The sequence below is a fragment of the Sorex fumeus genome, unplaced genomic scaffold, assembly GCF_029834395.1.
Source record: "Sorex fumeus unplaced genomic scaffold, SorFum_2.1 ptg000028l, whole genome shotgun sequence".
NCBI classification, from domain to species: Eukaryota; Metazoa; Chordata; class Mammalia; order Eulipotyphla; family Soricidae; genus Sorex; species Sorex fumeus.
The window spans coordinates 11,235,466-11,263,377 of NW_026606085.1; the positions used below are offsets into that span (position 1 = coordinate 11,235,466).

At 44.0% G+C, this 27,912-nt stretch overlaps 1 protein-coding gene across 8 annotated transcripts in view; it reads left to right on the forward strand.

Moving 5' to 3' along the window:
• Positions 1 to 27,912, forward strand: part of YAP1 (Yes1 associated transcriptional regulator) — a 97,029-nt gene that overhangs the window by 21,115 nt on the left and 48,002 nt on the right. For all 8 annotated transcript variants that reach the window (XM_056115025.1, XM_056115029.1, XM_056115027.1 and 5 more), the window contains exon 3: positions 25,540 to 25,655. In XM_056115025.1, the coding sequence (XP_055971000.1) occupies positions 25,540 to 25,655 (116 nt within the window). The remainder of the gene's footprint in view (positions 1 to 25,539; positions 25,656 to 27,912) is intronic.

Here is a 27,912-nt window from a genome sequence, read left to right on the forward strand (position 1 = left end):
TGCGTGCAAGGCAAATGCCGTACCCGCTGTGCCATCGCTCCGGCCCCAAGCCTCAAGCATTTTGCTGGGGGTGGATCTAAAACCAAGCCCACCTGCCCCTCTACTGATCCCACAAAAAAGCATAAATTGGTGAAGTTAGAAATTATAAAGATTGAGGCACCAGAAATAGTATAGCAGATAAGACACTTGCCTTGCATGGAGCTTATTTGGGTTCAATCCCCAAACCACATGTGGTCCCCCCAACTCCACCTGAGCACAGCTGGATGTGGCCCCAAAGCCGCGCGTGCTCGCACGTGTGTATGTGTGTGTGTGTGTGTGTGTGTGTAATCCAATTTTTTTGTAAATTGACATTTGATTTTTAATACAGGGTACTTAGAATGAGTTTCAAGTATAGATAATGGATGTTATCTCTGAGAGATGAGGTTTGTGTTACTCTGTCTCCCCAAACAACCCAGTCTAGTCAGCAGTGTAGACGGAAAGGAATGAGTACAGTGTCACCATGAAGCGTCTCTCAAGCCAGTACACTTTTAAAAATGACATTCTGGGGCTGGAACAATAGTACAGAAGGGAGTGTGCTTGCCTTTCACGTGGCAGGCCCAGCTTTGATTCCCAGCAGTCCATATGGTCCCCTCCAATCCCTGCCAGGAGTGATCCCTGAGTGCAGAATCAGGAGTAAACCCACAGCACTGCTGGTATGGCTCAGAAACCAAAAATAAATGAAAGAAAGTGGCACCCCATTTTTAAATAATCTCCATAAGCATCACAGTCAGAGAGGATGGAATAATGAATTTATAACTGTGGCATTTGTAACTGAAATTTCCCAGTTCCTGTAAAATTTAGGACATTTCTGTTTAGCTAAATGATAGATTTTAGGAACTGCTTGTTAGATTTACTTTCTACCCTTTTCCTAGAATCTGTTTAAATGGAGTGCAAATTTTTTTCAAGAGTCAGCTTGTTAGTCTTACAGATTTTTCCGTGTGTTTGTGTGTGTGTGGTTTGGGGTGGGTGGTGCCACTCCTGGTGGGGTTCAGGGCACTGTACTGTTTGTCAGGGATGGAAACCAGGTTGGCTGTGCACAAGATAGACATTTGCCCGCTGTACTAGAGCTCCTGTCCCACTGTTTCCTGGTCTTGAGTCCTCTCTTCTGACTAGATTCCATGAGGAATCTAGTTTTTAAGTAAAACTAAACTTGTTGCTCTCATGTCCGACATACTGCCAGCATATGCTAAACTGCTCACCAAAAAATGTTGAGGGTTGGTCTTCCATGCTTTTTCCTGTCACCTCAGAAATGTTGTTTTTAACTGATTTGGAGCTTTCAGAACACCGCCACGTGGCTCAGAGCTGTGAGTTGTGCGTTGGGAGCAGCATGTCCCTGTCCTTAGGAGACATCTGGGTAAAACTTCAGAAAAGGCAAAATAAATGTGCATACTCCAAACTTGAAGCACATGAAGAACCCAGAAAAAGAAGAGCTAGTGGCTTTGAGAGACGGTCTGGTGGATACAGCACTTGCTTCGCTTTTGCATGACATGTGGTTCCCTAAACATGCCTCGGTATCCCCGCCCTACCCCCTTCTTTAAAAAAATCACTGTTGGGACTGGAGCAGGTAGGGCATTTGCCTTGCGCACAGCTCACCCGGGTTCGATTCCCAGCATCCCATATGACCCCCTAAGCACTGCCAGGTGTAATTCCTGCGTGTAGAGCTAGGAGTAACCCCTGTGCATCACCAGGTGTGACCCAAAAAGGGGAAAAAAATCACTGTGTTGGAGTTGTTGCAGGTGATACATGGGTTTGATCTTAGGTTGAATTTAAGGATGGGTAGATCATCTCTCCAGGTCCTTGAGCATAGTTTTGCCCTGCATTTGATGTTTTACTGCTTTAATTAGAGCAGCTGTCTTGAGAGCTTGTTGGTGGCTCCACAGTCACATGGGTGTAGATACTCGTTTCATAGATTAGTAGTTTACCTTGAAGTGACAGATTACCATCCCCACCAACACCCCCCAAGCTTGTGTCATTCCAGAGCACAAGCTCATTTCTGTCAGATCTATGGTTGACTTTCAACAATCAACGCCTTTTTGGTTTTTGTCTTACAGGTTCTTTTTATAGAATGAGCCTGAGTGTAATTATTTCTCATCAATACTGGCCACTCATCGGATGTCTAATAAACTTATTGAACTAAACTACAATCTTTAACATTAATCATGTTCCTTAAAAAGAAATGACATCCACCACGGGGCTGTCGATTATAGTACAGCAGGTGAAGCACTTGCCTTGCATCTGGCTGACCTGTGTTGGATCTCCGGCATCCTGGAGTAATTTCTGGGTACAGAGCCAGGAGTAACTCCTGAGCATTGCCAGGCTTGGGCCACAAACAAACACAACAAAAACGACACTCATCAGAATGAATTTCCTGCTTGTTCAAAAGCAAGCAAGATTTACACATGCAATTTACCACTAATCAAGTAGTGCAATGAATGAATTGAAAAGACATTCAGATTCTCAGTATATCATAGACTGCTGTGGATTAAACACATGTATCAGGGTGTATCCTGCATCACAGATGTAGTTTGACCATCATAAGTTCCCTTCATTCTCCTATAGGTATTTCTGAGAATGTAGGATGAGAATAGCACTGTAGCACTGTCCTCCCGTTGTTCATCGATTTGCTCGAGCGGGCACCAGTAATGTCTCCATTGTGAGACTTGTTACTGTTTTTGGCATATCAAATTCATCACAAGTAGCTTGCCGGGCTTTCCGAGAGGGGTGGAGGAATCGAACCCAGGTTGGCCATGTGCAAAGCAAATGCTCTATCCACTGTGCTATTGCTCCAGCCCAGGATGAGAATACACAATATAAAGGTCCATTGCTGTTCTTTACTTCTTATGTTTATTGCTAAGAGAAAGTCACGTGATATGGGTATCTAGGGTAGGAGGTAGGATGGGGGGAGGGAGAGGTTACAATTTTCTGAAAACCAGTGTTTCCTTAAAGAATTTCATGCTAGTATTTAATGGTTGGTTTAAGATTTGATTTCATTTATGGACTTGTCTTGCATTGCTTTTATTTAACAGTAGCAAGCTTAATGAAAATTTGTGAAAACTTTAGCAAATGTTCTGGCAGCAGTAGCAACTTCAGACCGACACTCCCATTAGAGTCCACTTTGTGGAACCGTCCTGTTGAAATTCCCACCACTTAGGAATGTGAAGCAGAGGCAATGATTTCTCAGTAGCACCTTATTAGATCTATGACGGTTGGCTGAAGAGGCTCGGGCAAAGAGGTTGGCAGGTGTGTGGCACCTTGCACTCTGGGCTTGGCAGTTCAGTATGAGGAGAGGTAGCCCCTCATTGGACCCTGGCACAGACCTGCCATCAGGAGTCTATAGCTAACACTACGTGAATGCTGAAAGAAGAGTACCAGGCACGTTTATTAAAAAAAAATATATCATTATTATTATTATTTTTCTCGACCCCTCCCACTAATGCTCAGGACTTACTCTTGGCTCTGCAATCAGGAGTTAATCCTAGTAGCTTTCGGGGACCATATAGAATAACAGGGATCAAATCCAGGTGGGCCATGGTCAAGGCAAACACACTCTTTGCTGGGCTATTCCTCTAGCCTTGACGAGTCCATTTTATTTTATTTTATTTTAATTTTTTTGGTCACACCCGGTAATGCACAGGAATTATTCCTGGTGGTACTCGGGGGGACCATATAGGATGCTGGGAATTGAACCCAGGTTGGCCGCATGCAAGGCAAACACCCTACCTGCTGTACTATTGCTCCAGCCCCGACAAGTCCATTTTAAATGAAAATTGAAAATTCATGGCACTATAGAGAAAAATTGTTAACAGCTGCAAACACATAGATAAATTTTTCCCAGCTGTACAAAATTGGTTCAAATTTGTGCGTGTACACACATTACCTGCACTCCAGCCCACAGCGAGCCATCTCACCACAGGTCCTATTGTTTTTGCACTCTTAGGGATGAATCATAAAATATTTAATTTATAATGTAAGTAGGAGAAAATACTTGTAATTAAAGAAATTTGCCTTATGATCTTCTAAGATGTCAGGTATTCTTTAAGACACCTGTTACGAATCTTAAACGAGGCCTATGATTTTACTAGGATGCCTATTTTTAAAGAACAGAATAATCTGCTTTCAGGAATTCAGCGTAGTGTTTCAAACAGGAGCTCATGTATTGCAACATTATTTATCTATTTTTGTAAAGGGCTGTTAATCACTTGGTGCCACCCTGTCTGTGTTGTGTGCTTTTGGATTGTCTACATGAAATCACTTGATACGGCCTTTCATATGTGCAAAAAGTTTTCCTGTATTTTTAGCCCACCACCAGAGTATTCTAAAGTGACATATTTAATAGAAGTACTTCATGACTAGATGCTCACTTTTAGTAAAATCTTTGTTGCAGATACCATCCTGTTCTTTTTGGAACAGGGTAGTATTTGAAAGCAAGCGTTAATGTAGTTGTTCAGTTGGGAAACACGAATCATTTCTCCTACCTTTAGCCTAAACACAAGTTCCCTGTAAGAGAGGAAATGTATGTCCACAATATATCCATATTTCTAGATAAGAATTTTACTAGATGCTTGGCTTTAGATGGAACTGTCACCTAAGGCCTTTTGGATTATTCTGCAGGAGTGTTAGCAGGAGTTGTAAACTGTATTTCTTATGTGAAATGTGAGACTGACCTTGATTCAGAGGCCTGAAGTATTGCCAACTGAACTAAATCCTGCTGTTCCCAAGAATAGAAGTATTCTGCTAAATGGTTAGGACTCGACACTTGCCCCGATTCTCCAGTAGTTATTCAGAATGCCAGGGCCACATGCTGGTTTGTTATATTCTGGGTTTTTTTTTTTCTTTTTTTTTCGGGATTGGGGGGCAGTGTAGGTAAGGGCATGCGCAGGGCTTACTCCTGGTTCTGTGCTCAGGGAGCATTCTGAGCCCTTCTGTGGGGACTAAGCCCAGGCTAGCTGTGCAGGGCAAGCACCTTCCAGGTCCTACCTCTCTGGCCCAAGTATTGTATACTTTTTGAGTGGACAAACAATTATATCTTTGTAGGAAAGAAGGGAAGCACAAGGTGCAAGTTTTTTCCTCTTTTAGATTTTTGGACCATTTCCAGCATGGTGTTCAGAGGGCTGGGGCCCATTCCTTGGTGACACTGTGAATCTGGGCCTCTAACACGCCACACATATACTCTGAGCCATTTCCGTGGCCTGTGAATTTAGAGTCGGAGGAAAGAATCCCAGTGGGACTGCTGATATGTAAGACTGCTTCTGTCTGTACCACGGAGAATGTGTCAAACTAGGGAGAAGGAGCTGTTTTTAAATCAAATGTAACCAACTTGAAAAGAAGCATGTGATCAGTATATCATCTTTATGGAAGGTAAGCTCTCAGAAGCCATACATACCTGAATTAAGAAAAAAATTTAAAGGAGATGATTACTAGGAAGCACAAAGAGCTAGTTTCACCTGTGGGACATTTCCTCTTCTGGGCCACCCTGAGTGGGGCTCTAGACATCCTCCTGGCCAGGTACTCTTGCTGGTGTTGGGGATAGAACTAAGGCCTCCTGCATACGCAACAGGCACTCCTTCCATCATGAGCTTCCCTCTAGCCCCGGGTAGCCTGGCCATATTTTTAATTTATTAGTGTGAGTACTTAAAAATTCAGACACATACTTTACAAAATTGATATAAAATTGAAAAGTCAAGATTCTTGAACTTAGGTCCTAGGCACCTTCCGTTTAGTTCTGCTTTTCTTATTCCTGTGCTTATTCATATTGTTCCTACTTTTTGAAGTGATACTACAGATTTTGATGTTTCACGACAGAAGTGGTTGTGAAGCTGTGATCCATTCACAGAAGGAAGCTCCATCTCTCTCGGCCTCAGGTCTAGGCAGGTGGGACCTGTTTGGTTAAAGCAGTGTACCCTTGTGGATCACAAGCCTAGATTCGAATTGTCGCCTGGCCTGCAGTCTCCCCTCCAGCCTCGCCTCTGCCTTCCACCTCTCTCCTCCCTTCTCACCCCAGCCACAGTGCAGTCAGCCGAGCCTCGGCGATCCTGCATGCTCAGGGGTCACACGTGGGACTTTCCACGGACCAGGCATATGTTCTGATGCTTAAGCTGCATCCCTGGCCTTTCTGCTATTTAAAATTTCTTTTAAATTTTGGGTGTTTTAGAAATTCTTTTTTTGTTTTTACTAATAACCGTGCATACCAAAACTTTCAGAAAACTCAGATTTATTGCCGTGTAAGTTTTGTCAGTCATAGCATGAACTTAAAAAAAAATAACTGGTGCCTTTTTAACCCAAAGAAGTTAGAATGATAGTCATGAAAAAAAAATGTTGTCTTCAGATTTTTTAAATTATTTAGTATTGGCTGGAGCAATAGCCCAGCGGGGAGGTCGTTTGTCTTGCATGCCTCCGACCCAGATTCAATCTCTGGCATCGCATATGGTCCCCCAGGCACTGCTAGAAGTAATTTCTGAGTGTAGTGCCAGGAGCAACCCATGTGATCGCCGAAAAGCAAAAAAATAATATAAAATTATTTAGTATGTTTTAGGATTTTGATAAAATCAGGGTTTGGAAGATGCTTTAAAAGCCTCCTTGTGAAATTTCTAGTTCTTCTGATTATCTCTTTTTTAGAACAACAGTGTATAATGTGTTTCGGGGGCGCCAGCACTGCCCCAGGTCCCCTGCATGCTAGTTCTTTCAGATGGATGTGGAATGATCAGTGCTGGGGATTGGGGTGAGGGTTGGAAATACTCAGAGGTCGCTCAGGATGAAGGAGGAAAAGCTGTCACAATTTAAGTGAAAAGAGAGCTGCAGGAGTAGGGGCTGAGAACTTTTTTTTTTCTTTTTGGTGAGAGGGTTCAGGAGGGAGGTGGGAGCCGCTTCCTGGTGCTCAGGGGCTCTACTCAGCTCTGCTATGGGGACTGTGTGTGGTATTGAAGTGTGAGCCCAGATTGATCCCTTGGCTAATCCCTGCATGATCTCTCAGGCACTGATGCTAGAAGAACATGCACTTTGCGTCTTCTGTACATTTTTCTTTAGTTTTACTTTCCAGTTCCTATCTTAAACTCATCTGCTGTTGTGGAATAAGAGTGTTCAAGCAGCATTCACCTTACCCCACAGAAATCAGGATAGTTACTTTATTTATTTATTTATTTAATTGCTACTTATTCAGCCACTGATTAGGTTGATTGAATTGGGCATGAACTCCACCTTACTTTTTTTTCCCTTTTTTATAATTTTATTTGGGCTGGAGCGATAGCATAGCGGTGGGGCGTTTGCCTTGCGCGCAGCCAGCTCAGCCGAGCCGGGTTCGATTCCTCTGCCCCTCTAGGAGAGCCCGGCAAGCTACCGAGAGTATCTCGCCCGCGCAGCAAAGCCTGGGAAGCTCCGTTGTGACGTATTCGATATGCCAAATACAGTAACAAGTCTCAAAATGGAGAAGTTACTGGGCCCACTCGAGCAAATCGATGAACAACGGGAGGACAGTGACAGTGATATAATTTTAATTATTGAATCACCATGAGAGCAATTACAAAACTTTCGGGTTTAAATCTCGGTCATATAATGAAACACCTATCCCTTCACCAGTGCCCATTTCCCACCACCAAAAACCCCAGTATACCCCCATGCCACTCCGTCCCCCTACCTGTGTGGCAGATGATTTTTACATTACTCTCTACTTTGATTACATTCAATATTTCAACACCAGACCCACCATTATTATTTGGGATTTTACCCCAACACTCAGATCTGCCGAAAAGACAACCATAAACAATTTGTTTTCTATTGCTGGTTATGAATAACATATGATGTCACATGGCTGCAGTAGTGGCCACGCTATTTTGGAATTCTAAAATTTTAACAATTAAATCTGGAGGAATTTCTGCCAAAACCTACTGGGTTCCGAGATTTGTTCCTGAGTCTCTTGGATCATGACCGTTAAGCAGCTTGATTAGGAGCCAGAGAGGCTGTTCATGGGCAGTGACTTGGGATCTCATTGGGATGGAAAGGAAAGGGCCAGCTCCACTCCTATCCTGTGAGGTCCCGCATGCGTCATCACTGCGGGCCCAATCCTGACTGTCCAGTGACCTCTGGAGTATGGCGGCCACTGAGCCACCAAGGGGGAGCAGGTGGAGGGACAACATCCTTTCTCCCCTGGGGTGGCCCAGTGTCGGTAACCTGCTGCAGGAACCGGACACATTTCTGCCCAAAGCCGCTGGGTTCTGAGATTTTTTTCTGAGTCTCTGGGATCATGGCCATTAAGCAGCTTGATCAGGAGCCAAAGAGACCATTCATGGGCGGTGACTTGGGGTCTTGTTGGGACGGGAGGATAGGGCTGGCTCCACCCTCATCCCATGAGGCCCCTCATGTCTCGTCACTGTGGGCCCAAACCTGATTGTCCAGTGGCCTCTGGAGGATGGCAGCCACCAGGCCGCCAGGGGAAACAGGCCAAGGCACGAAACCTATTCCTACCCTGGGTGGCCCAGCGCTGGTAACCTACTGCAGGTACCGGGCGCATTTCTGCCAAAAGCTGTTGGGTTTCGACTTTCGTTTCTGAGTCTTTGGGGTCATGGCCATTAAGCGGCTTGATCAGGAGCCAGAGAGGCTTTTTTGTGGGCAGGGACTCGGGGTCTCGTTGGGGTGGGGAGGAAAGGGCCTGCTCCACCCCCATCCCATGAGGCCCAGCGTGTCTCGTCACTGCGGGCCCAAACCTGACTGTCCAGTGGCCTTTGAAAGATGGTGGTCACCGAGCTGCCTAGGGGGACCAGACTGAGGGACAGCACCCTTTCCCCCTAGGGGGACCTGGCAACAGTAACCTACTGCGCAGTCCGGATGCATTTCTGCCAAAAGCTGCTGGGTTTCAAGATTTGTTTGAGTCTCTGGGATCATGGCCATTAAGCAGCTTGATCAGGAGCCAGAGAGGCCGTTCATGGGTGGTGACTCGGGGTCTCGTTGGGACGGGGAGGAAAAGGCCGGCTCCACCCTTATCCCGTGAGGTCCCACGTGTCTCATCACTGTGGGTCCAAACCTGACTGTCCAGTGGCCTCTGGAGGATGACGGCCACCAGGCCACCAGGGGGAACAGGCCAAGGCACGAAACCTATTCCCACGTGGGGTTGCCTGGCATCTGTAACCTGCTGCAGGGACTGGACGCATTTCTGCCAAAAGCTGCTGGGTTTCAAGATTTGTTTCTGAGTCTCTGGGATCATCGCCGTTAAAGCAGTTCAATCAGGAACCAGAGAGGCCATGCCTCCAATTATATAGCTGAGCCGGAGGTGGTTTGTGGGTATGTCTCCCACATACCTAACTTTTGGCCGTTTACTTTCTTGGTAAACTTTGCCCCAAGCTTTTGGGGTCTGGCCAAAGGCACAAGAGCAATTTTGGGGTATCTGGAAGTCTGAAAGTGCCATCAGACTGCTGATGCACATGCCTCACAGGTACAGATTGACCTTCTGGCAGCACCATACCCCCCAGGATAGTCATTTTAGGGTTACTTGTTGTGCCTTTGACAGATTAAGACTCAGGATGTTTGAGTCTTTGGACAGATGAAATAATTGCCTGGAATTGGACCCTTAAGAAATGATGGCCTGGTGTTTACCGCCTTGTGTGGTGACATTTTTCAGTGTAAAAACTACTGACAGATAGTTATCAAGTTGGCCTGAGATAAACAGTATATTTGGTACTGTAATAGTTTCATCTAAGTCTTTTAATCCCTTTAGATAGGATCCTTGAGGGAACAGTGTTCTATTCAATGTTTATTTTGAAATTCCTACGATGTTACAGAGTTGTGTGTGGCCTGTAATGATTCAGAATTTGTATATTGGCCTAATTCTGCCTTGATCCTTAACATTTTTTATTTCTATAAGGCTAGAATGTTAACTGGACTTTGAAGTAATGAAAAAACCCTTTCACTTGCAAATCTCTTTTTGATGATAAACCTTACTTCCTATGGAAATAATCTCTACCTGAATTTTATGTAGTTGTGATCATAGCCAAAATTTTATTTCCTTGAAGAAATGATGGAATGTTCTTTCAGTTCCTGTGAAGTCTTTGCCACTGGCTGAGTTTGGGTTTCCAGTTAGGAGATGTCTCCTTGGCAGTGATGCCCATGTGGACGTGTCGAAGAAGAAAACAGTTCTTGCTTTCTGCTCAGCTGAATATTCTACTTTGACTGCCCAAATCCACTGCTTTCAGAGTTCCTAAAAGTATGCCTTTGGGTATGAAATGGGCTGAAGCCTTCCCCAAAGAGAGCTCATCATCCTACAGTGGCCGTCCAGGCCAGTCTTTCTGCCTGTCTAGATTAGCTCGAACTCGTCTTTTTCGGTGGATCAGGAGTTCACGCTGCTGGGCTCACTTGCTGGACGTTTCAAGTGCTGCTGCCTGAACCTACACATACTGATGCCCGTGTGGCCCTGGAGCAAGCAGACCGTGCAATAGGGCCTGCTGGTGGCAGGGCTCAGTGCAGAGTTCAACGCTGGGGGGATGGTCCCTGGACCATTGAGCTCTCCTGGCTTCCCCATAGTAAAAATGTTGCACCCTGGTGCTTTTCTCCACGGAAGATCAGGAGCATAGCACCTGCAGAGGTTCTTTAAACTGTGCTCTTGTCTCTGGAAACATGTGAATGGGCAGGTCAGAAACCAGCAGCGTGTTCAGGGACTAGATCACAGAGCAGCCTGTGCTGTGTGAGAAGTGCTGGCCCAGAAATGAGAGCGGACAGTGGGGTCCCCCAGTGCTGCCGAGCACCCAGAGGGAGGGAGGGCTGGACTGGGAAGATGAAGCATTCCCCCTGGACACAGGGAATCTCCTGTGTGTTTGGGGTAAAGCATGCCACCCCAGGGAACAGGTCAAAAACGGTTCTCAGCTTACCTGGGAAGGGACAGACCTGGTGTTTGTTTGGGTGGGACTGACATGGACTGAGGCAAGCATTCTGTCTCTGGCCTTTTTTTTTTTTTTTTTTTTTTTTTTTTGCTGTTTGTATCTTCCCCCTCTGCTGTGCGGGGACTTTTTTAGGGGGACGCTTCTTTTTTTTTTTTTTTTTTTTTGCTTTTTGGGTTACACCTGGCAATGCACAGGGGTCACTCCTGGCTCTGCACTTCGGAATTCAGGAATTACTCCTGGCAGATGCCCGGGGGACCATATAGGATGCTGGGAATCAAACCCAGGTCGGCCACGTGCAAGGCAAACACCCTACCCGCTGTGCTATGACTCTAGCCCAGAGGAACACTTCTTTACTTTACTCTGTGACCGAGTCCCTGAACACGCTGCTGGTTTCTGACCTGCCCATTGACATGTTTCCAGAGACAAGTGGTAACCTGGATGAGTGAAATATTGCACATCTTTAGACTGGGGCACCCAAGTTCGATTCCTCCGCCCCTCTCGGAGAGCCTGGCAAGCTACCCGTGACGTATTCAATATGCTAAACACAGTAACAACAAAGTCTCGCAATGGAGATGTTACTGGGCTCCCTCGAGCGAATCGATGAACAATGGGAGGACAGTGCTACAGTGCTATAGACTGGGGCACAGTTTTTCGTAAGCATTTCTCACTAGGCTAATGAAGAATTACACGATGCTGATGAAATTGGCTTTGCTGTGAGTTGTTTTTCGGCCTCTGAGTCACTGGCATCAAAGTAGCTGCGGATGCCGCTTCCACCCTTCAGTTTGATGTCATCCAGCCGGCCAGTCGGACCCCGGCTGCTTCCACTGGGCTCCCTCCAGCCTGCTCGGTGGAGCAGAAGTTGGATGTTGCCTGCAGAAGCCACATGACCCCGGTTGGACAGTTGGTGGTGTGGCCCAGTGGAAAGCACTTGAGTGATTGTTTCCTGTGTTGTGAAACGAAAGTGTTCACGTGGGTCCAGCTCTCCTCCCAGTCCTGATCTGCTCTAAAGGACCTTGCCCTTAGTTCCACAGATCCTTTCATTGTGTCAACTTAATCACCTGTTAGTGACTCGGAGAATCATGCCTGCCACATAATTGAGTGACCAGAGATCGTTTAGGGCCGCCTCAACCAGAAGTCGTTTGTGCTGTCTTTAGATGATTGGAGGGAAACACCAAAGCCCATCCTGGAATAGCTAGCGCCTGCTCTGTCTTTCCATTCTCCCCATCGGTAAGCCGAGTTTGGTCTGGGCCTGCACGGTGTGCTGGAATGGCAATCCCAGGCTTTGGGGGCTGGAGAGAAGGCAAATGAGAAGGAGGGGGGTTCCCCTGACCACGCTGGACAGCCCTGCCCGTTCTGTCAGAGCCGCTTCAAGAGACAGGGGAGAAAAAAAAAACCAGTGTGATTCTAAACTTTTAAAAAAAAATGCTCCAGTTGATGAGAAACTGTAACAAACAAACAAAGTGAGAGTTGTTCCTGTAGGCATTCAGTGGATACTAAGTAACGACACACGGCAACTGTTACGGAAAGTTTGAAAAGGGAGAAAATTATTAAAGACTGAATTAATGAGACAAAGCAGACTTAAACATTACTTAAAGAAACCCGGGGCAGAGAGAGAGAGAGAGAGAGAGAGAGAGGGAGAGAGAAAGAGGGAGGGAGAGAAAGAGGGAGGGAGAGAGAAGGAGGGAGAGAGAGGAAGAGGACAGTGGGGAAGGCGGTTGCCTTGCTTGCGGCTTCAAGCACCACACATGGTCCCTTGAGTCCTGCCAGGAGTGAGCCCTGAGCAGAGCTGGCTGTGCCCTCTCCCTGCATCCATCCCCTGCCCAATCGTTTGGGATCCTTTGCAAGTCTTCTTAACGTTTGCATACTGTGAGAGGTTCACGGAGAGTGCAGACAGGTCTCCCTACTCTCCTTTACCTTGCCCCAACCACAGAAGCTGCCTTGAGTTGCTGACTTGAATATTTCTGATTATGGAAGCTACCAAGAGTATCCTGCCAGCACGGCAGAGCCTGGCAAGCTCCCCTTGGTGTATTCGATATGCCAAAAGCAGTAACAACAAGTTTTACAATGGAGACGTTACTGGTGCCCACTCGAGCAAAACAACTGGATGACAGTACTATAGAGCCACAGTGCTATGAATGAAAATGGGTTTACCTTTTTTCCTTTATTGGACCATTTTCCCAATCTGTATTTCACCCCAGTTTCACGGTTGTTCTAATACAACCCACGTGTCACTGGGTGACGTGGCCCTTCGCCTCCTGAGCACTGCTTGGGAGGGACCACCCCCTTCTGTTTCTTGCCGCAGGTGTGTCTCTGCTTCATGCGTCTGAATTGATGTGTGAAATAAGAATTTGACTTAATACTAAGGCAACCCTCATATCCCTAGACTTTTTTACTGCCATAATACATTTTTGCAGTGTTGGCATAGCATGTTTATTTTTGTTTTCTTGGGGGCCACACCCTGTAATCCTCAGGAGTTACTCCTGGCTGTGCATTCAGGAATGACTTCTGGCAGGGCACAACCTGGGTGGACATGCAGGGGAAGTGCCCTCACCACAGTACCCCTTGTGTGTGCGTTTTAACTGTCTCACGCCTCAGTAGAGCTTCGTGAAGCTATAGTGTCCTGTTCCCTCAGACCTTGGCGGGACAGCTCCCTTCGAGGGTCCTGGGCCTGGGACCCCCGAGTGCAGGTGGAGAGCTTATCTCCGCGGGTAGGAGCAGGGAAACTCGGGGCTGCGTGGAGCTGGTGGAGCGTCAGAGGTTTGGGGCAGATGGATGGGAGAGGGAGGGCCCTGAGTACTGTCAGGAGACAGGGCCTGGAGGTGCTGAAGCTTTCCAGGCCTGAGCGTTTCAGTCCCAAGATTCAGCATCTCTCTACCGGTGAGAGTATGTTCTAATCTCTGTGTGGATTCCCAGGGTGCTTGCCTTTCTGTGAGGGTTTGTCTCCTCCATTCCTGAAACCACTCTGTTTAGCGCTCAGTGGCCTCACCCCAGAGGCAGGGGTGGGGTGAAGCAGTGGGTGGCAGCTCTCTGCTTACAGGGAGATTTCTGGGGGCCACCGAGGATTTTTTTTTTTTTTTCTGAAAAGGGAGCAGTAGGCCAAATAAGTTTGGGAAACTCTGGTCTGGCAACTCTCGTTGTGCAATAGTGACACGTACTTTCCATCATTTCGCAGACACAAGTGAGTCACAAGAGGCAGGAGTTATTCCCGCTCTGCCTCTCTCTTGCTATCCTGTCCACCACAGCCAGCAGTGGGCATGAGATTTGATGAAGACTCAGACATAGGGGTTTTTCTTTGAGATCGAAAAAAGTGATCATTTTATGTATTTGTCTTCTCATTAAAATTTAACTGTTTTGATACTATATTAAGGAATTAGTTATCTTCAATGTGTATAGTCTTCACGTATCAGTATTAGAAGTTTATTGAAACAAGTTCCGTAGATTACTACAGTGAACTACTGGTTTGGAGAGCCCTTTTGGGTTGCTAATCTTCAGTTATGGAAAGAACACTTTAAGCATTTCACCGAAATTCCAAATTCAGTGAGCGGCCCCTTCACGAACATTGCAGACCCCTAGCTTAGCACGATGGTGGATGTTTGGTATTTTCATCAGAACATAGAGGAACGCCCCCGACGTGGCTCCAGCTGTTTAAAACAACAGAAACCTTCTCCTTGGGCATTATCTCCTCCAGGAATGAAAAGCCCACTCTCAGCTTGGTCCTCACCATTTCATCAGTCTCTAAGTGATAATGTTACTTTGTTTTTACAGTTTAACCTTTTCAGTAATTTCCTCTTTATGGCCATGACTGTGACTCTTTATAACATTTTCTTCCAATACCCATAAAAGTTCGCCCTCGGAAAGGTACTAATACATTTCATAGTATAATTGAATTTCATAGTTACTTAACTTGAAAGATTCAAAGGAGAAAACTGTTTTTTTCTCCGATGAGATTACATTTCAATCGAAGCTTACCAAAAAGCAAATTGAGTCCTAATTTTCAGCCTGTTTTGGTATTGGTAGACAGGGGCATATGCATTTTTTCCTCTTTTTAATGAATATGTTGAACCCAGGAGAGGGGAGATACTTAATCTGCATTTATAGCTTCTGTTAATAGATTACAGAGTAGTCTCTGAAACCAAACCCTACTTCAAAACATTATCTGACTTTTTTCTATCTAAGAAAGAAACAGATTGGCAGGACTGGGCTGAGACCTTCCCAGGGGAAGGAAGATGGTACCAGCTTGGGCATGAAAGAAACCGACACTCAAAATTAATTCTTTTGCTCCTTTACTCCATGTAATATGTAGGGACCTGGTACAGGTCCAGAGAGATCATGCCATGGACTGAGTGTACGCTTTGTATGTGCGGGGTCCAGGTCAGCTCTCTGGCACTGTATATGGTACCCCGAGCACCTCCAGGAGAAACATGGAGCACAGAACCAGGAGCTGCAGAGGGGAGAGCACAGAGCTGGCTTGCTCCTGGGCATCTGTTGTCTGGACGGGACTGGTCCAAAGGGCTTCCTGTGTTCCCAATCGCCAACAAATCACCTTGATGGCTCTGATTCTGTCATTCCATTCAAAATATTTGTTTTCTAATCTTCCTGTCATATATTTATTTGCTTCAGGTAAAATACCTGCTTTTAGCACCATAGGGTTTCAGGGAAAGAAAGGATTGGTTATTTAGTGGAGGCTCTTGATCTGTCACAGCTGCTAAATTTGAGGTCCAGAAATGTCTGCTGGCTTGACTGAAGTTGAACAAATTAAGCTTAAAATTAAGTAAATAAACACAGTACCTTTCCACCAGTGTCCTGCTTTTTCTTCTGGTGGTGGAATTAGTGGAGGCCTTTACAACATTTCATTTATACAAGTAATATAAAGAATAATGAAGCATCCACATAAGATAGGCTTTATATAACATTGAATGAAATGCAGTTACATTGTACCAGTTTTGCACAGAAACCATCTCTCACTTGTTTGACTTGCAGTGTTAACCTTTGTATCCTGAGAAGGTGATGTAGAATATGTCAGAGTTAATGGTTTTAAATTTGGGGGTTTCTTTAAAATATTTTGCTAATATCAGTATGATCCTTAGTTTTAGATAAGTGAAGGCATTTTTGAGGGTCATCAAACTAAGTAATAAAGGGGAAATGTGTGAGATTCTAATAACTATTTGTATTTTCATCAAAATGGGGGGAGGCTGGAGGGTTCTAGCAGTTCATACTAAAAGTTCTGCACATATATCCCTTTTAGGTAGGTCCACTTACCTACTTTGCTTAGACGTGTTTATTTTGGATTTTATTGACGGCCTTTCTGGTGATTTACTGTTTGGGAAATATTTTCCAGAGTGTTTCACTCATCCTGTGTGAATATTTTGGGTGGTTAAAGCCCTGTTGTATGGATAACAGTCAAACTTGAAAGTAGCCATGAATACGCAACGAATCTAGTTCTGCGTTTGTAACTCATCGTTCTTTTCTCAGAGTAGACGTGAGCCAGCAGACGGAGCAGATCCTTATTTGGACACTGCTGGTGTCTGATGAGACCCAGAGAGCTGATTCTAGCTTTGTTGGACTGTAAAAACTTGTCTCTTTTCTTGGTCCTAAGTCGTGTCGTGGCAAATGAGTCCAGAGTTGATACTTAGCACATTTGTTTCCTTACCTTCATTTTTTTTTTTTTTTTTTTGTCTACCTACCCTAGGCTGATAGTTACAAAATGGAATAGTAATGCTGCCAAGGTCGTTAATGTGGGCAAGAAAAGTGCTATTCTTTTTGACGTCTGACATGTAATTCCACCTGAAATGGCATTTTCTCAGGAAAATCAATATAAGCAAAACAGAGGGCTTAAGGGAATATTAACCATTTTTGAAGAGACTGATTTTTTGTCTGACATCTGGGAAAATAAATGTCTTATTTATGTAAGGATATCAACTTAAGAGAGACTATGTCAAGTTGCTAAATCAGTTACTCTCAGTCCTTTAAAATGGTTAAATCTTGGAAGTCAGAATATACACTTTTTAAAATGCTATATGTGAATAATATTTAGGAATGTTATGGCTATGCTCAGAGCTCACTCCTGGCTTGTGCTCAGGGATCACTCTAGGTAGGCTAAGGGTACCACATGAAGTACAGGTGAGGGGGGTGCCAGGAGGTGAAACCAGGGTCAGCGGCATGCAAGGCAAACACCATAAATCACTGTACTATTTCTCCAGTTCCATTTACAGATTTTCTGTATCTTAAAATCTCTCACATATTTTGGCCATAGGACTGCCATTTCTTTTTTGTTGTTTATTTTATTTTTGAGAAAGAAATACCATAATTACCACACCATATTTGAGAGAGAAATATATACTTGCCTCTCAGAGAGCCCGGCAAACTACTGTATCCTGCCTGGCAGAGCCTGGCAAGCTAGCAGTGGCATATTCGATATGCCAAAAACAGTAATAATAACAGGTCTGATTCCCCTGACCCTGAAAGAGCCTCCAATATGTTGTGAAAGATGAGTAAGGAGAGGCTGCTAAAATCTCAGGGTTGGGATGGATGGATACGTGACCGCTCAAATAAATCGACGAACACCGGGATGCTAGTGATACAGTGATTTTATTTTGCTTTTTGGTCACACACAGCAATGCTCAGGGGTTATTCCTGGTTCTGCACTTACTAATTAATCCTGGTGGTGCTTGGGGGACCATATGGGATGCCGGGGATCAAACCCCAGTCGGCCGCATGTAGTATCGCTCCAGCCCCTTCAGTTCTTTGTTTTGAAGGGTCAGTGAGCATACCTCATGGTACTGGGGCTACTACTCCTGGCTCTCCCCTTGGGAACTGAACCTGGGTCCCCTGCAGGCAAAAAGCATCTACTCTGTTCTTTGAACTCTTTCTCCAGCCCTTTTTCTTACTTTCCCTTTTTTTAAAAATGACATTTGGTGAAAGCTGGAACTAGTTAGACTTTCCAGTTGAGAACCAAGAGACTTGATTACTGTTCTTTGTTCTCTTCCTACATATGGGCTCAGTTCATTTTGATGACATTGCCATCTTCTGTATCCTGGAACAAGAGCATCTACATGTTTCTTTGTATTTCAGGAGGGAGAAAGTTCTCAGACCCTGTGAGATTTTGCAAAGATTGTCTCTGAAGAGAACTGTGGACAGATAAAAGCTGTCTGGGATCAAGGTTGAATGACTTTCTGTGTCTGGAAGCTTCCACTAGACCTTTATCTTCTCAGAACTGCTCCATCCTCGCTCCTTCCTTTGGGAACAGTAGGTGTGCCACTCCTGTATAGAAAATGGGTAGATTGTGAGGAAGCCTTGAGCAGTTGTTGCTTTGACCAAATCTGAGGCTCTATGGGGTCAGGTTACATTATGGAGTGCATCCTACAGTGGTAGCATTTCGTCAGCTGTTGTATTTATTTGTACCTTTCTTCCCACACTTGTTCATAATTTCAGTTCATTTTTAATAGCCTTTAGTGGTAACCCAATTCTTTTAATTTAAAATTTTGATTCACAGTAATCTGAAGATTGTGTTATCATTGAGAAAAAGTACAATTCTTACTCTTTATCCTTACCCAGAAAATTATATGTTTATTTCTCTGGACTTTTGGGCTCTAAAAATAACCCAGGGTAGCCAAAGACAAATATAAAAAGCATATGGTAGCTTAGAAACTGCAGCTCATAGAAGGATTAGATTGAACAATGCATCTTTGTTCCTAGAGTCAATTAAGCTTGGAGGTTTAACTAGCTTGGGAACAGCCACTAGCATGTGACTCTATAAATAACACTTGCACAACAAACATGGGCTTGATAAGTGAGCAATAAATCTGGGCCGACTGCCCACTTCTAAATTTTAGGACCATTTCTGCCATTGTAGTATTTTGAGGCCCTGACAGGAAGAATAGGCGTTTTAAAATTAAAACATCCCTCACAACTATACTTCCTTACTCCAGGTTTTCCAGTTTTGATCATATTTCTGTTGTTTCTTGAAAGTCAACTTTTCTTAATAGAAAGAACCCTTGAGTCTGGGCGGTTGCTTCTCATTAGATGTTAGTACAGATGTTCCTATTTTCTTCAGGATAATGGTGATTTGTACCCAGATGTCTGCAGAATAGCAGCAGATTCTCTTTCAATCATTTCATCTTTGTCTGCCTTTTTCGGCAATATTTAACACCAAATAGTTGAATTGCAAATCCTGGCAGCAAAGATGAGTTCACAGAGATGCCCTTGTGCAGGGTGTGAGCTGGCGTCTCGGCAGTCTCAGACAGTATTTGATCGCCATGCTTTTTCTCTGGGAACAGAGGCCCTCACAGGCTAGCAGGCGATCTGCATGGATCCCTCCTGGTGGTACTCTGGTAGGCAGATGCCAGGCATGGAGCTCAGGCATAATCCCTACCATTGGGCCACTTCCTGGCCCCTCACATGCATTTTGAAGAAGCTTTATAGTGGGTTTTTCATTTGTTAGTTTGATTTTTGATGTGGAGGCCACAGCTGGCGGTGCTCAGGGCTTATTTCTGGCTCTGCATTCAGGAATTACTCCTGGCAGTGTTCAGGGAAACACAGGACATGGGTTGTCGGACCCAGGTCAGCTGTATGCAAGGCAAACGCCCTACCTGCTGTACTATTGCTCTGACCCCTAGACTTTGTATTTAAAAATATATATTCTTACTGTTTAAACTGTGCCATCTGAAAGATGCAGAGAATTTGTTAGATACATTGTAAGGATTTTTTTGTTTATTTGTTTGGGGCTACATCTGACTGTGCTTAGGGGTTACTCTGCACTTAGAAATCACTCCTGACAGTGCAGGGGGGAACATATGGGGTGCCAGGATGGAAGCCCGGTTGGCTGCATACAAGGCGAGTGTCCTGCCCACTGTACTATCTGTCCAGCCCCATAGGATTTTATGAAAAGTAAGTTTAAGACTTAGAAAAAAAGTTTCAAGAGTGGATTTTGAACAGATGACTCAATCATACCTATAATTGAATTAGGCCTGTATTTCTAGCAGGTTTATTTTCCTGAAACTATTTCTGTATTTTAACCAAGATTGCAGTATTTTACAAAGTGACATAGAGTTCAAGGATATACTTCGCTCATCACTGACCCCTCCCTACCCTGCTAAATTAAACTTGCTCCATTAAACTTGCTTATGTTCTTTTTTCCCTTTTGTGGGGGTGTAGATCTGGAGGAGGTGTTGGAATGCTCAGACCCAGGCCTTTTGCTGGTGAAGCATGCACACCAGGTCTCAGAGCTGTCCCCAGCATCACCACCTCTGTGTTCTTACAACACCCCTCTTGTTCTCTGTTACAGCTCATATTTTCATAGTGGCATCTGTTCTTACTACAAAGTACAGCTGATTTATGCATTATACTGCACTTTGTATGTCAGTTGATCTATTTACCTTTTAGGTTACAGTTTTACTTGGTTAAAGACTAACTTAATAGAATAGGCCTTTAATTTATCAAGTAGTTACCAAAGCACTTACTAGTTAATAAAGCATTGTGTTTCTCTAAGGACTGTCTGAAGGCAGGGGGTTGGCACTTCCCCTCTCGTTGTTCAGGGTCCCATGGGAAGGACACATTTGACTTGCACTATAAAAATGTTGTATTTATAGCTTGTTATCTCTAATACACATAAAGGGTTTGTACGTAAGAGAAATTTGTATGTATTTTTCACTTAATGTGTAACTTTGAAGATCATTATTGCATCATCATCTATTTTCTGTTAGTTGGGAGCTGTTCACCATAAAATAGTATGTGTATACAGCATAAAAGGCTGGGCATGACTGTATAGACTGTATACAGCCATGCTGTATAGACCCCAATAAAGTCCTGAAGTGCATCAGTCTCTGCTTATATCACCCGGAATGTGACAAGAGTTTTCTTGTTTCAAGTCATTGCAGTGGTATTGGGGCATTCCCTGTGGTGTTGAGAGGGGCTATGTGGGCGCCCCTCCTACAAAGCATGTGCTCACTACCTTGAGCTGTCTCTTCGGTCCAACATGACTGTGTGTTGTTCTTTGGGGGAAGGGAGCTGGGATTCACACCACACCTGTCAGGGCTGGCTTCAAGCTCTCTATCAGGGCTTATTCTTGGCAGTGCTCGGGAGACCGGATGTGGTGCTGGGGTCAAACTGGTCCTGGCCACATGCAAGGCAAGCACCTTAACCCCCGTTCTATCTCTCCAGCCCCAATAGCACAGTTCTGAATAAAGACTAAGTATATTAGATCAGTAGCTAAAAATACCTGGGGCTTTGCTCTTGGTTCTGTAACTATTAAAAAAAAAAAGATAAGCTATTAATAATTTTCTGAAGAGAAGTAAGTATATTTTGATTGCCTTCTAGGAAAACATGGTTTGTAATTAAAATTGTGTATAATATGTTTCTTCTTTGTAAAGCGGAATTCTGAAAATGTCTTCTCAGATATTCAGAACTAGTGGCAGACCGTCTACACAATAAAGTGTACTTCCCTCCCCATTAAATACAGAATGGTGATAACCAACAATGCCCCATCCCAGTATCTGCATTGAGAACCTATGTTCTAATTAGCCTTTAAGAGCTAGTGTGCTTTTTCTTTTTTAATTAAGAGTAGGCATGAAGGACTAAAACCATTGGTGCAATGAGAATTGTTTCCTTGTGACATAAGTATTTTTTAATGTGGTACTATCAGCAGTTGGTTGATTTCATTATACCCTTTTGTAGTTATGACGCAAGTTAAACTTTGAATTTCTACCACAGTTTATTTATTTTACTTTGTTATCTAAACCATATATTCCTGGTGCACAGAAAATACTTCCTTCCAGGCATCCTTAAAATATAGCATAGTTCTCAAGTATCAAGGTTTAGTACTTCTCAAATTATAATAGCAGAACAGATTTCTTCTAGATCTTGTTAAGTGCCGGTTGTTAATCATTGATTTGGGTGGAACCTCAAGTTCTCTATTTCCAACAAGTTTCTAGGTGCTGCTCGCCTAAGGCTTACACCTTGGGGATCAGGTAGTCCCAAGTCGCTGTTATTCACTCCTTGAAATGACTAAACTTTATCACAGTGTCAGTACTAGTGTTAGTCACTATAATTATTTTGTAAACTTTGTTAGCTTGATGCTTTCATTGGTTAGCAGCAAGGATGGTTACAGGAAAGGCACCAGTGTTTTCCTGATATTCTCAAACCCATTTTTTTTGTGTGTGTGTTGTTTGGTGCCTCCTAATAAGGGTTGTGGTTTCAGCATTTGGTGATAAAATATTAACCATGAATTTGAAGAGCATCTTGGTACTTATTAGGATGGACATGAGAATTTGCTTTGCTCTGTTTCAGATCAGCATTTCCCAAAGTTGGAGGTGTTTGTTAACTCTTTAGAGACCAGCAGCCAGCCTGGGTTCTATACCCGAGACCCCGTATGATTCCTCAAGCCTACAACTGAGCTTGGCTCTTTAAAAAAAAAAAAAAGGTTCTTGTTCTTCTAATTAAAGAGAAGCTTGCATATTTTTGTATGTATAATTGCCAAGTGACTTACTAGGATAAGACTTGCCCATAATTTAATCATGAATAAGTGAAGGTGAGCATTCTGTAGTTAATTTTATTTTTCATTTACTATGCTTCTAAATAATTATGTGCTTTACATTTTTGGGGTGTGGGGTGGACTTCAAGCCATGCCTGGCTGTGCTCAGGGCTTACTCCTGGCTCTGTGCTCTGGGCTCATGCCTGGTGCTGCTAAGAGATTGGAGGGGACCACGTGTGGTACTGGGGGCCCAGCTGAAGCTGTCCATATACAAGGCAAGTTCTAAACCCCTGTCCTATTTCTCCAGCTCAGTTATGTGCTTTTATGGTTGGACAGTTTAGATAATGGTGTCTTTATTCCTTAAAGAAATGAAGTTAAGTGAAACATTACTGAAGGGTATAGTACAAGTTTGTAGACTCTAACCTAAGAGCTGAAACAGATTTTCACAGGGAGAAATTTGAGCAATTGTACATTCAAATTTCCGCAAAATAATTCATCTTTATTTTGGCTTTTGGGGTCACACCCAGTGAGGCTCAGGGTTACTGTTGGTTACTCCTGGCTCTCCACTCAGCGATCACACCTTCTTTGGGCCACACCCGGTTTTGCTCAAGGGTTACTCCTGGCTCTTCACTCAGGAATTACTCCGGGCGGTGCTCGGGCAATGCTGGGGATTGAACTCAGGTTGGCTGCATGCCACCCTACCCTCTGTACTATCGCTCCAGCCCCATAACTCATCATTTTGAGGACATTGAAACTGTACATTCACTGAGTTCTATTAAAAATCCTGATTTTGGGGCTGGAGTCACCTGCCTTGCTTGTGGCTGACCTGAGTTCTGTTCCCAGTACCCTATATGACCCCCCGCCCCCAAAAAACACTTGTCAGGAGTGATCCTGGAGTGCAGAGCCAGGAGTGACCCCTGAGCACAGCAAGGTAGGGCGCCAAAACCCCAAATAAAATCCAGATTGATTAAAGAAGAAAAATACCTTAGAGTAAATGTGCCGATTATCTTCAATATTTGGTAAGAGTTGGTGGTTATTATGTCCAGTCATCAGAATGGAGTCCTCTTAAGCCTTGGGTGCGCCCTGTCTGGTTAGGACTGGATAGGTGTCATCTCCGTAATCTGGGTTTTCAGAGAAGCTCAACTCTTAGATGTTTGGAAGATCTCCAGAAAGCCAATTCCTCCCTTTTCTTTGTGCTGACAGATATTGGGATTTGTTGGAGATGCTGGAGACAGGGTAGGAGCATACACAGGCCCTGGTGACTTCATTTCCTGGCTCCTTCCTGTTACAGTAGGGAGTGGGGACTGTTCCCTTCCACTGGGGCCATTCTATGGACTGAAGCTTTGCTCCAGTAGGACTGCTTGCTCGGTCTTCTGCGGATCACTGGGTGTCTAGAGGCCTAGAGACTTGCCTCTGGCTGCTCATTGGCTCTTGCAGAGGATTGAAAAGGAAGAGGATGAAGCTGCTACTGGGCCTGATCTCTCAGCGGGAGCTGCTGAAGCCCACTGCATGAGATACTGTCTAGCCAGGTGCTGCTAAATTGGCATCTGAGTAGTTCCTTACTCCGTTCAGTAAGCATTTTCTCTTAACATTTCTTGTTGATCTGTAATAACCTTTATATTCCTCATTTAAAAAAAATAAAAAACACTTATTTCACTTCTTTACTGCTTGCTTAGACCTAAGACCTCCTCTTTCCACTCCGGAAGATGATATCTAAGGCCCTCTTCAGCCAATCTCTGATTCTTTTTTTACTGTGCTCTTGATAAGATAACAGTATTGATGAGATCACATTTTAGTCCCCTTGCTGGGAAACTTTAATAGCAGTATGTCTTTTCCTCACCATTTATGTGGTTCTCTAATGTGGGGTGATTCCAGAACAGAAGACTCAGATTTGGAGTTTACTTATTCAGACAATTATTTAGTGGGCTGGGTTCTCTTAAGATACCCTTGAAGCGTTTCGTTTGTTTTCAGTACTGGTAATAAACCAAGTAGGGATAAATTGAGGATAAACACATTCTCTGTGTTCCTCACTCAACAGTCAAACTACTTAATGCATAATCTTCCCATGTGTTTGTGGGGTACACATATATGTAAATAGTTTCCCATTACTGTCTTACTATTTTACAGCATAAAAACCATATTATGGAGGCCTGGGAATGTGGCTTAGTGGCAGAGTAAGATGTGCCTCATATGTGTGAAGCCCTGGCTAACACTGCCAGTGAATATGAAATTATAATACTATCTTTAGTTGTTGCGGAAATAAACTTTTCCGGAAGAAGACAACTAGTTTTTATTGACTCATCATTTATCCAGATACTATGCTTGACATTTTTCAGTCTTAAATTCCATCAAGTTTTTAACTGTTTCTGTCCCCAACTTTACAGGTGAACATATTCATGTGCATGTGTATAAAACAATGTGTAGTTAGTTAGGAATATTTAGGAAATGTGTTGTTTATAAGTAATCAGCCTCTGACAGTCACAGGAGATAGTAAGGACTTAAAAGTGAATCTTTAAATTTTATTTTTGCTTATGAGAATGTATTATAATAAGACTTGCCACATTTTGGTGTTTTACCTAAAAGTTTTTGCCCCTAAAACTTAAGTGTCATTTTTAGTTCTCAGAGAATAAAGTGAGTTATTCCTTTCTATATTTTGAGTTTGATTCCATGGTTGCTATTTTAGATAGTAAACTTAATTTTTTTTTTCTTCTTGGGTCACACTGAGCAATGCTCAGTGGTTATTTTTGACTCTGCACTCAGGAATTACTCCTGGTGGTGCTTGGGGGACCATTTGGGATGCCAGGGACTGAACTCGGGTTGGCCGGGCTCTGTACTATTGCTCTGGTCCCCGGTAAGCTTAAAATTTTTATCTTTGAATTAGAAGCAAGTCATGGCTGCTTAGTAGGTGACATTGGTATCTGTTTACTTGATTTCCAGTTCCAGGTGTTGTTATTCAGATCTTAACTTCAAGATTCAAGAAGTGCAAAGTTGAGTGATATACGGGTGGAAATGGTTGCTTGGTCAGTTGTGCAGAGAAGTCCTGCCCTGTGCCTTTGAGAACTCTGCCCCGCGCTTCTTGCATGAGCATCTGCTGTATTTGGGTAGGTGTGATTGGTCTCTCTTGGGCCTGGTGTTCTCTAACACAGTGTTTGTTTGTTTTTTCTATTATAGTCACATCGATCAGACAACCACATGGCAGGACCCCAGGAAGGCTATGCTGTCCCAGATGAATGTCACGGCCCCCACCAGCCCCCCGGTGCAGCAGAGTGCCATGCACTCGGTCTCAGGTGAGCTCCTGGGAGAATACCTGTGTTCTGGGAGGGAGAACTTGCTGCGTATAAGAAACAATAGCCCATTCTTCTGGAATATGACGAGCAGTCCTCTCCTCTCCTGCTTCAGACGGGAAGGCTTACTTTCTTAAGCCGAACATGCTGGACCACGGCCCTGTTTAGAGGGTTAGCACGGGAGAGCCGTCAAGTTTCAGTGGTTCAAGGGCCCGGGGCGTGGCTCAGCACTAAAGCACAGTAATGTCTATCTCTCCAGCCAGAAGAATGGCTCTTTGAAAGAACAGACAAAATTGACACACCATTTTCTCGTTAGAAAGAGAGAAAACTCTGAAAAATCAAATCAGAAATAAAAAGGCATTCATCACATTCGATTCCACAGAAATTCAAAGGATCATCAGGGATTTCTGTGAAAATGTTCATGCTACACAATTAGAGGACCTAGAAGAAATGGATGTTTTTTGTTTTTTTTTTTCAACTCTTATAACCTCTAGGGCTAATAAACCAGGAGGAACCCAGAGCACCTGAACAGACCAGTTACCATCAAGGAAATTGAAATGGTATTCAAAAATCATTTCCAAAAAAAATTTTTTTTTAGGTCTAGGTGAGTTCGCTTGTAAGTTCTTCCTAAGCTTTTAAAGACCTGCTTCCCATCCTTTTTAAGCTATTGCAGAAAATCAAAGGAACTGGAACCCTCCCGAACAGCTTGGAGGGAAGCACGACCTTGAGCCCCCACTGTAAAAGAAAATTATAGCCCTGGGTCCTGATGAGTATAGAGGCAAAGATCCTTGACATGACATTAGCAAACTGAACCAGAGTACGTCAAAAAGATCAAGTAGGATTTTTTTTTGTATTAAAAATTTTTTTAATAGTGAGACATCATGAGGTACAGTTGCAGACTTACACATTTTTGTGCTTGGGTTTCAATTATACAATGATCATACCCATCCCTCCACCGGTGCCCATTTCCCACCACTACGGATCCCAGTATTCCTTCCACCCCCCCATCTCCCCCATTCAAGTAGGATTTAATCTCAGAGATACATGGGTGGTTTAATATATGCAAATCTGTCTATGTAATATACCACATTAGTACAAGGAAAAAAGGAAAACTACATGATCATATCAATAGCAGCAGAGAAAACTTTGCAGAAAATTCAGGACCCACTCATGGAAAGCTCCACACTTGTTTGTAAAATAGGAATGGGTTTTTATGTACAACATACAAATCAGTATTTGGTAAAGAGAGAAGTAGGGCTGGGACAAGAAGTGGCGGGCCTCTGATGAGGGAAGCGGGGGAAAGGTATCCGACGGTAACTCAGCCAGAGAGCATCAGATCAGCCCTCAGCACGGCCCGCCCCCAAAACCCTACTTGTATGTCAGGCATTCAACCCAGGTTACTTTTGAACTATTTCATGAGGGTCATTAGGCCCTATTACATGTCTCCCTTCACCTTTGGAAAATCTTTCTCCCGAGAGCACAGCTGACAAGTGGGACGGCCAGGATTTGGAGTTTGGTGGTGGGGCTGTCAGCCCAAGGTCTGCACAGCCCAAGGTCATCACCCTCTAGAACCTTGGTGGGTGTGAGTGGCGAGCCCCGGGGAGAGCCTTAGGATAGGCCACAGGGCTGATTGTGTGGCTGCCTTTGTGCTAAGGGGAGGGCGGGATTGACTCCTGAGCTCTGGTATCTAATCACATGTTCACTCCCTCTGTGGAAGGACACTAGAGGTCATTATTTTTCATGGACAGCACGGACTTCTCATGTGACAAGACTGCCCCACAGGGTGAGACTAAGGCTTTTTTGGTTTTTGTCTAACAAGCCCCCAAAACCCCCAAAATAGTTCCTAATTAAGAAAAAATACATCACCAGATTTTTCAAAATAAGGGTAAGGTAAAAAACTAAGGGCCTGTGAAAGTTGAGGCTAATTTATTTTGAATTTGGTCACAAGTATAATGGCAATGGTGTATGCAGGAGGAAGTGACCTTGCTCTCCTTGGGAAAAGGGGTGCTGAGGTTAGAGAATGTCAGGGGTGTTAAAGAGCCAGCGAGGGGCTGGAGTAATAGCGCAGTGGGTAGGGCATTTGCTTGCGTGCAGCCCACTCGGGTTCGATTCCCAGCATCCCATATGGTCCCCTGAGCACCCCCAGGAATAATTCCTGAGTGCATGAGCCAGGAGTAACCCCTGTGCATCACCAAGGGTGACCCAAAAAGAAAAATAAATAAATAAATAATAAGTAAATAGATAAATAAAGAGGCAACAA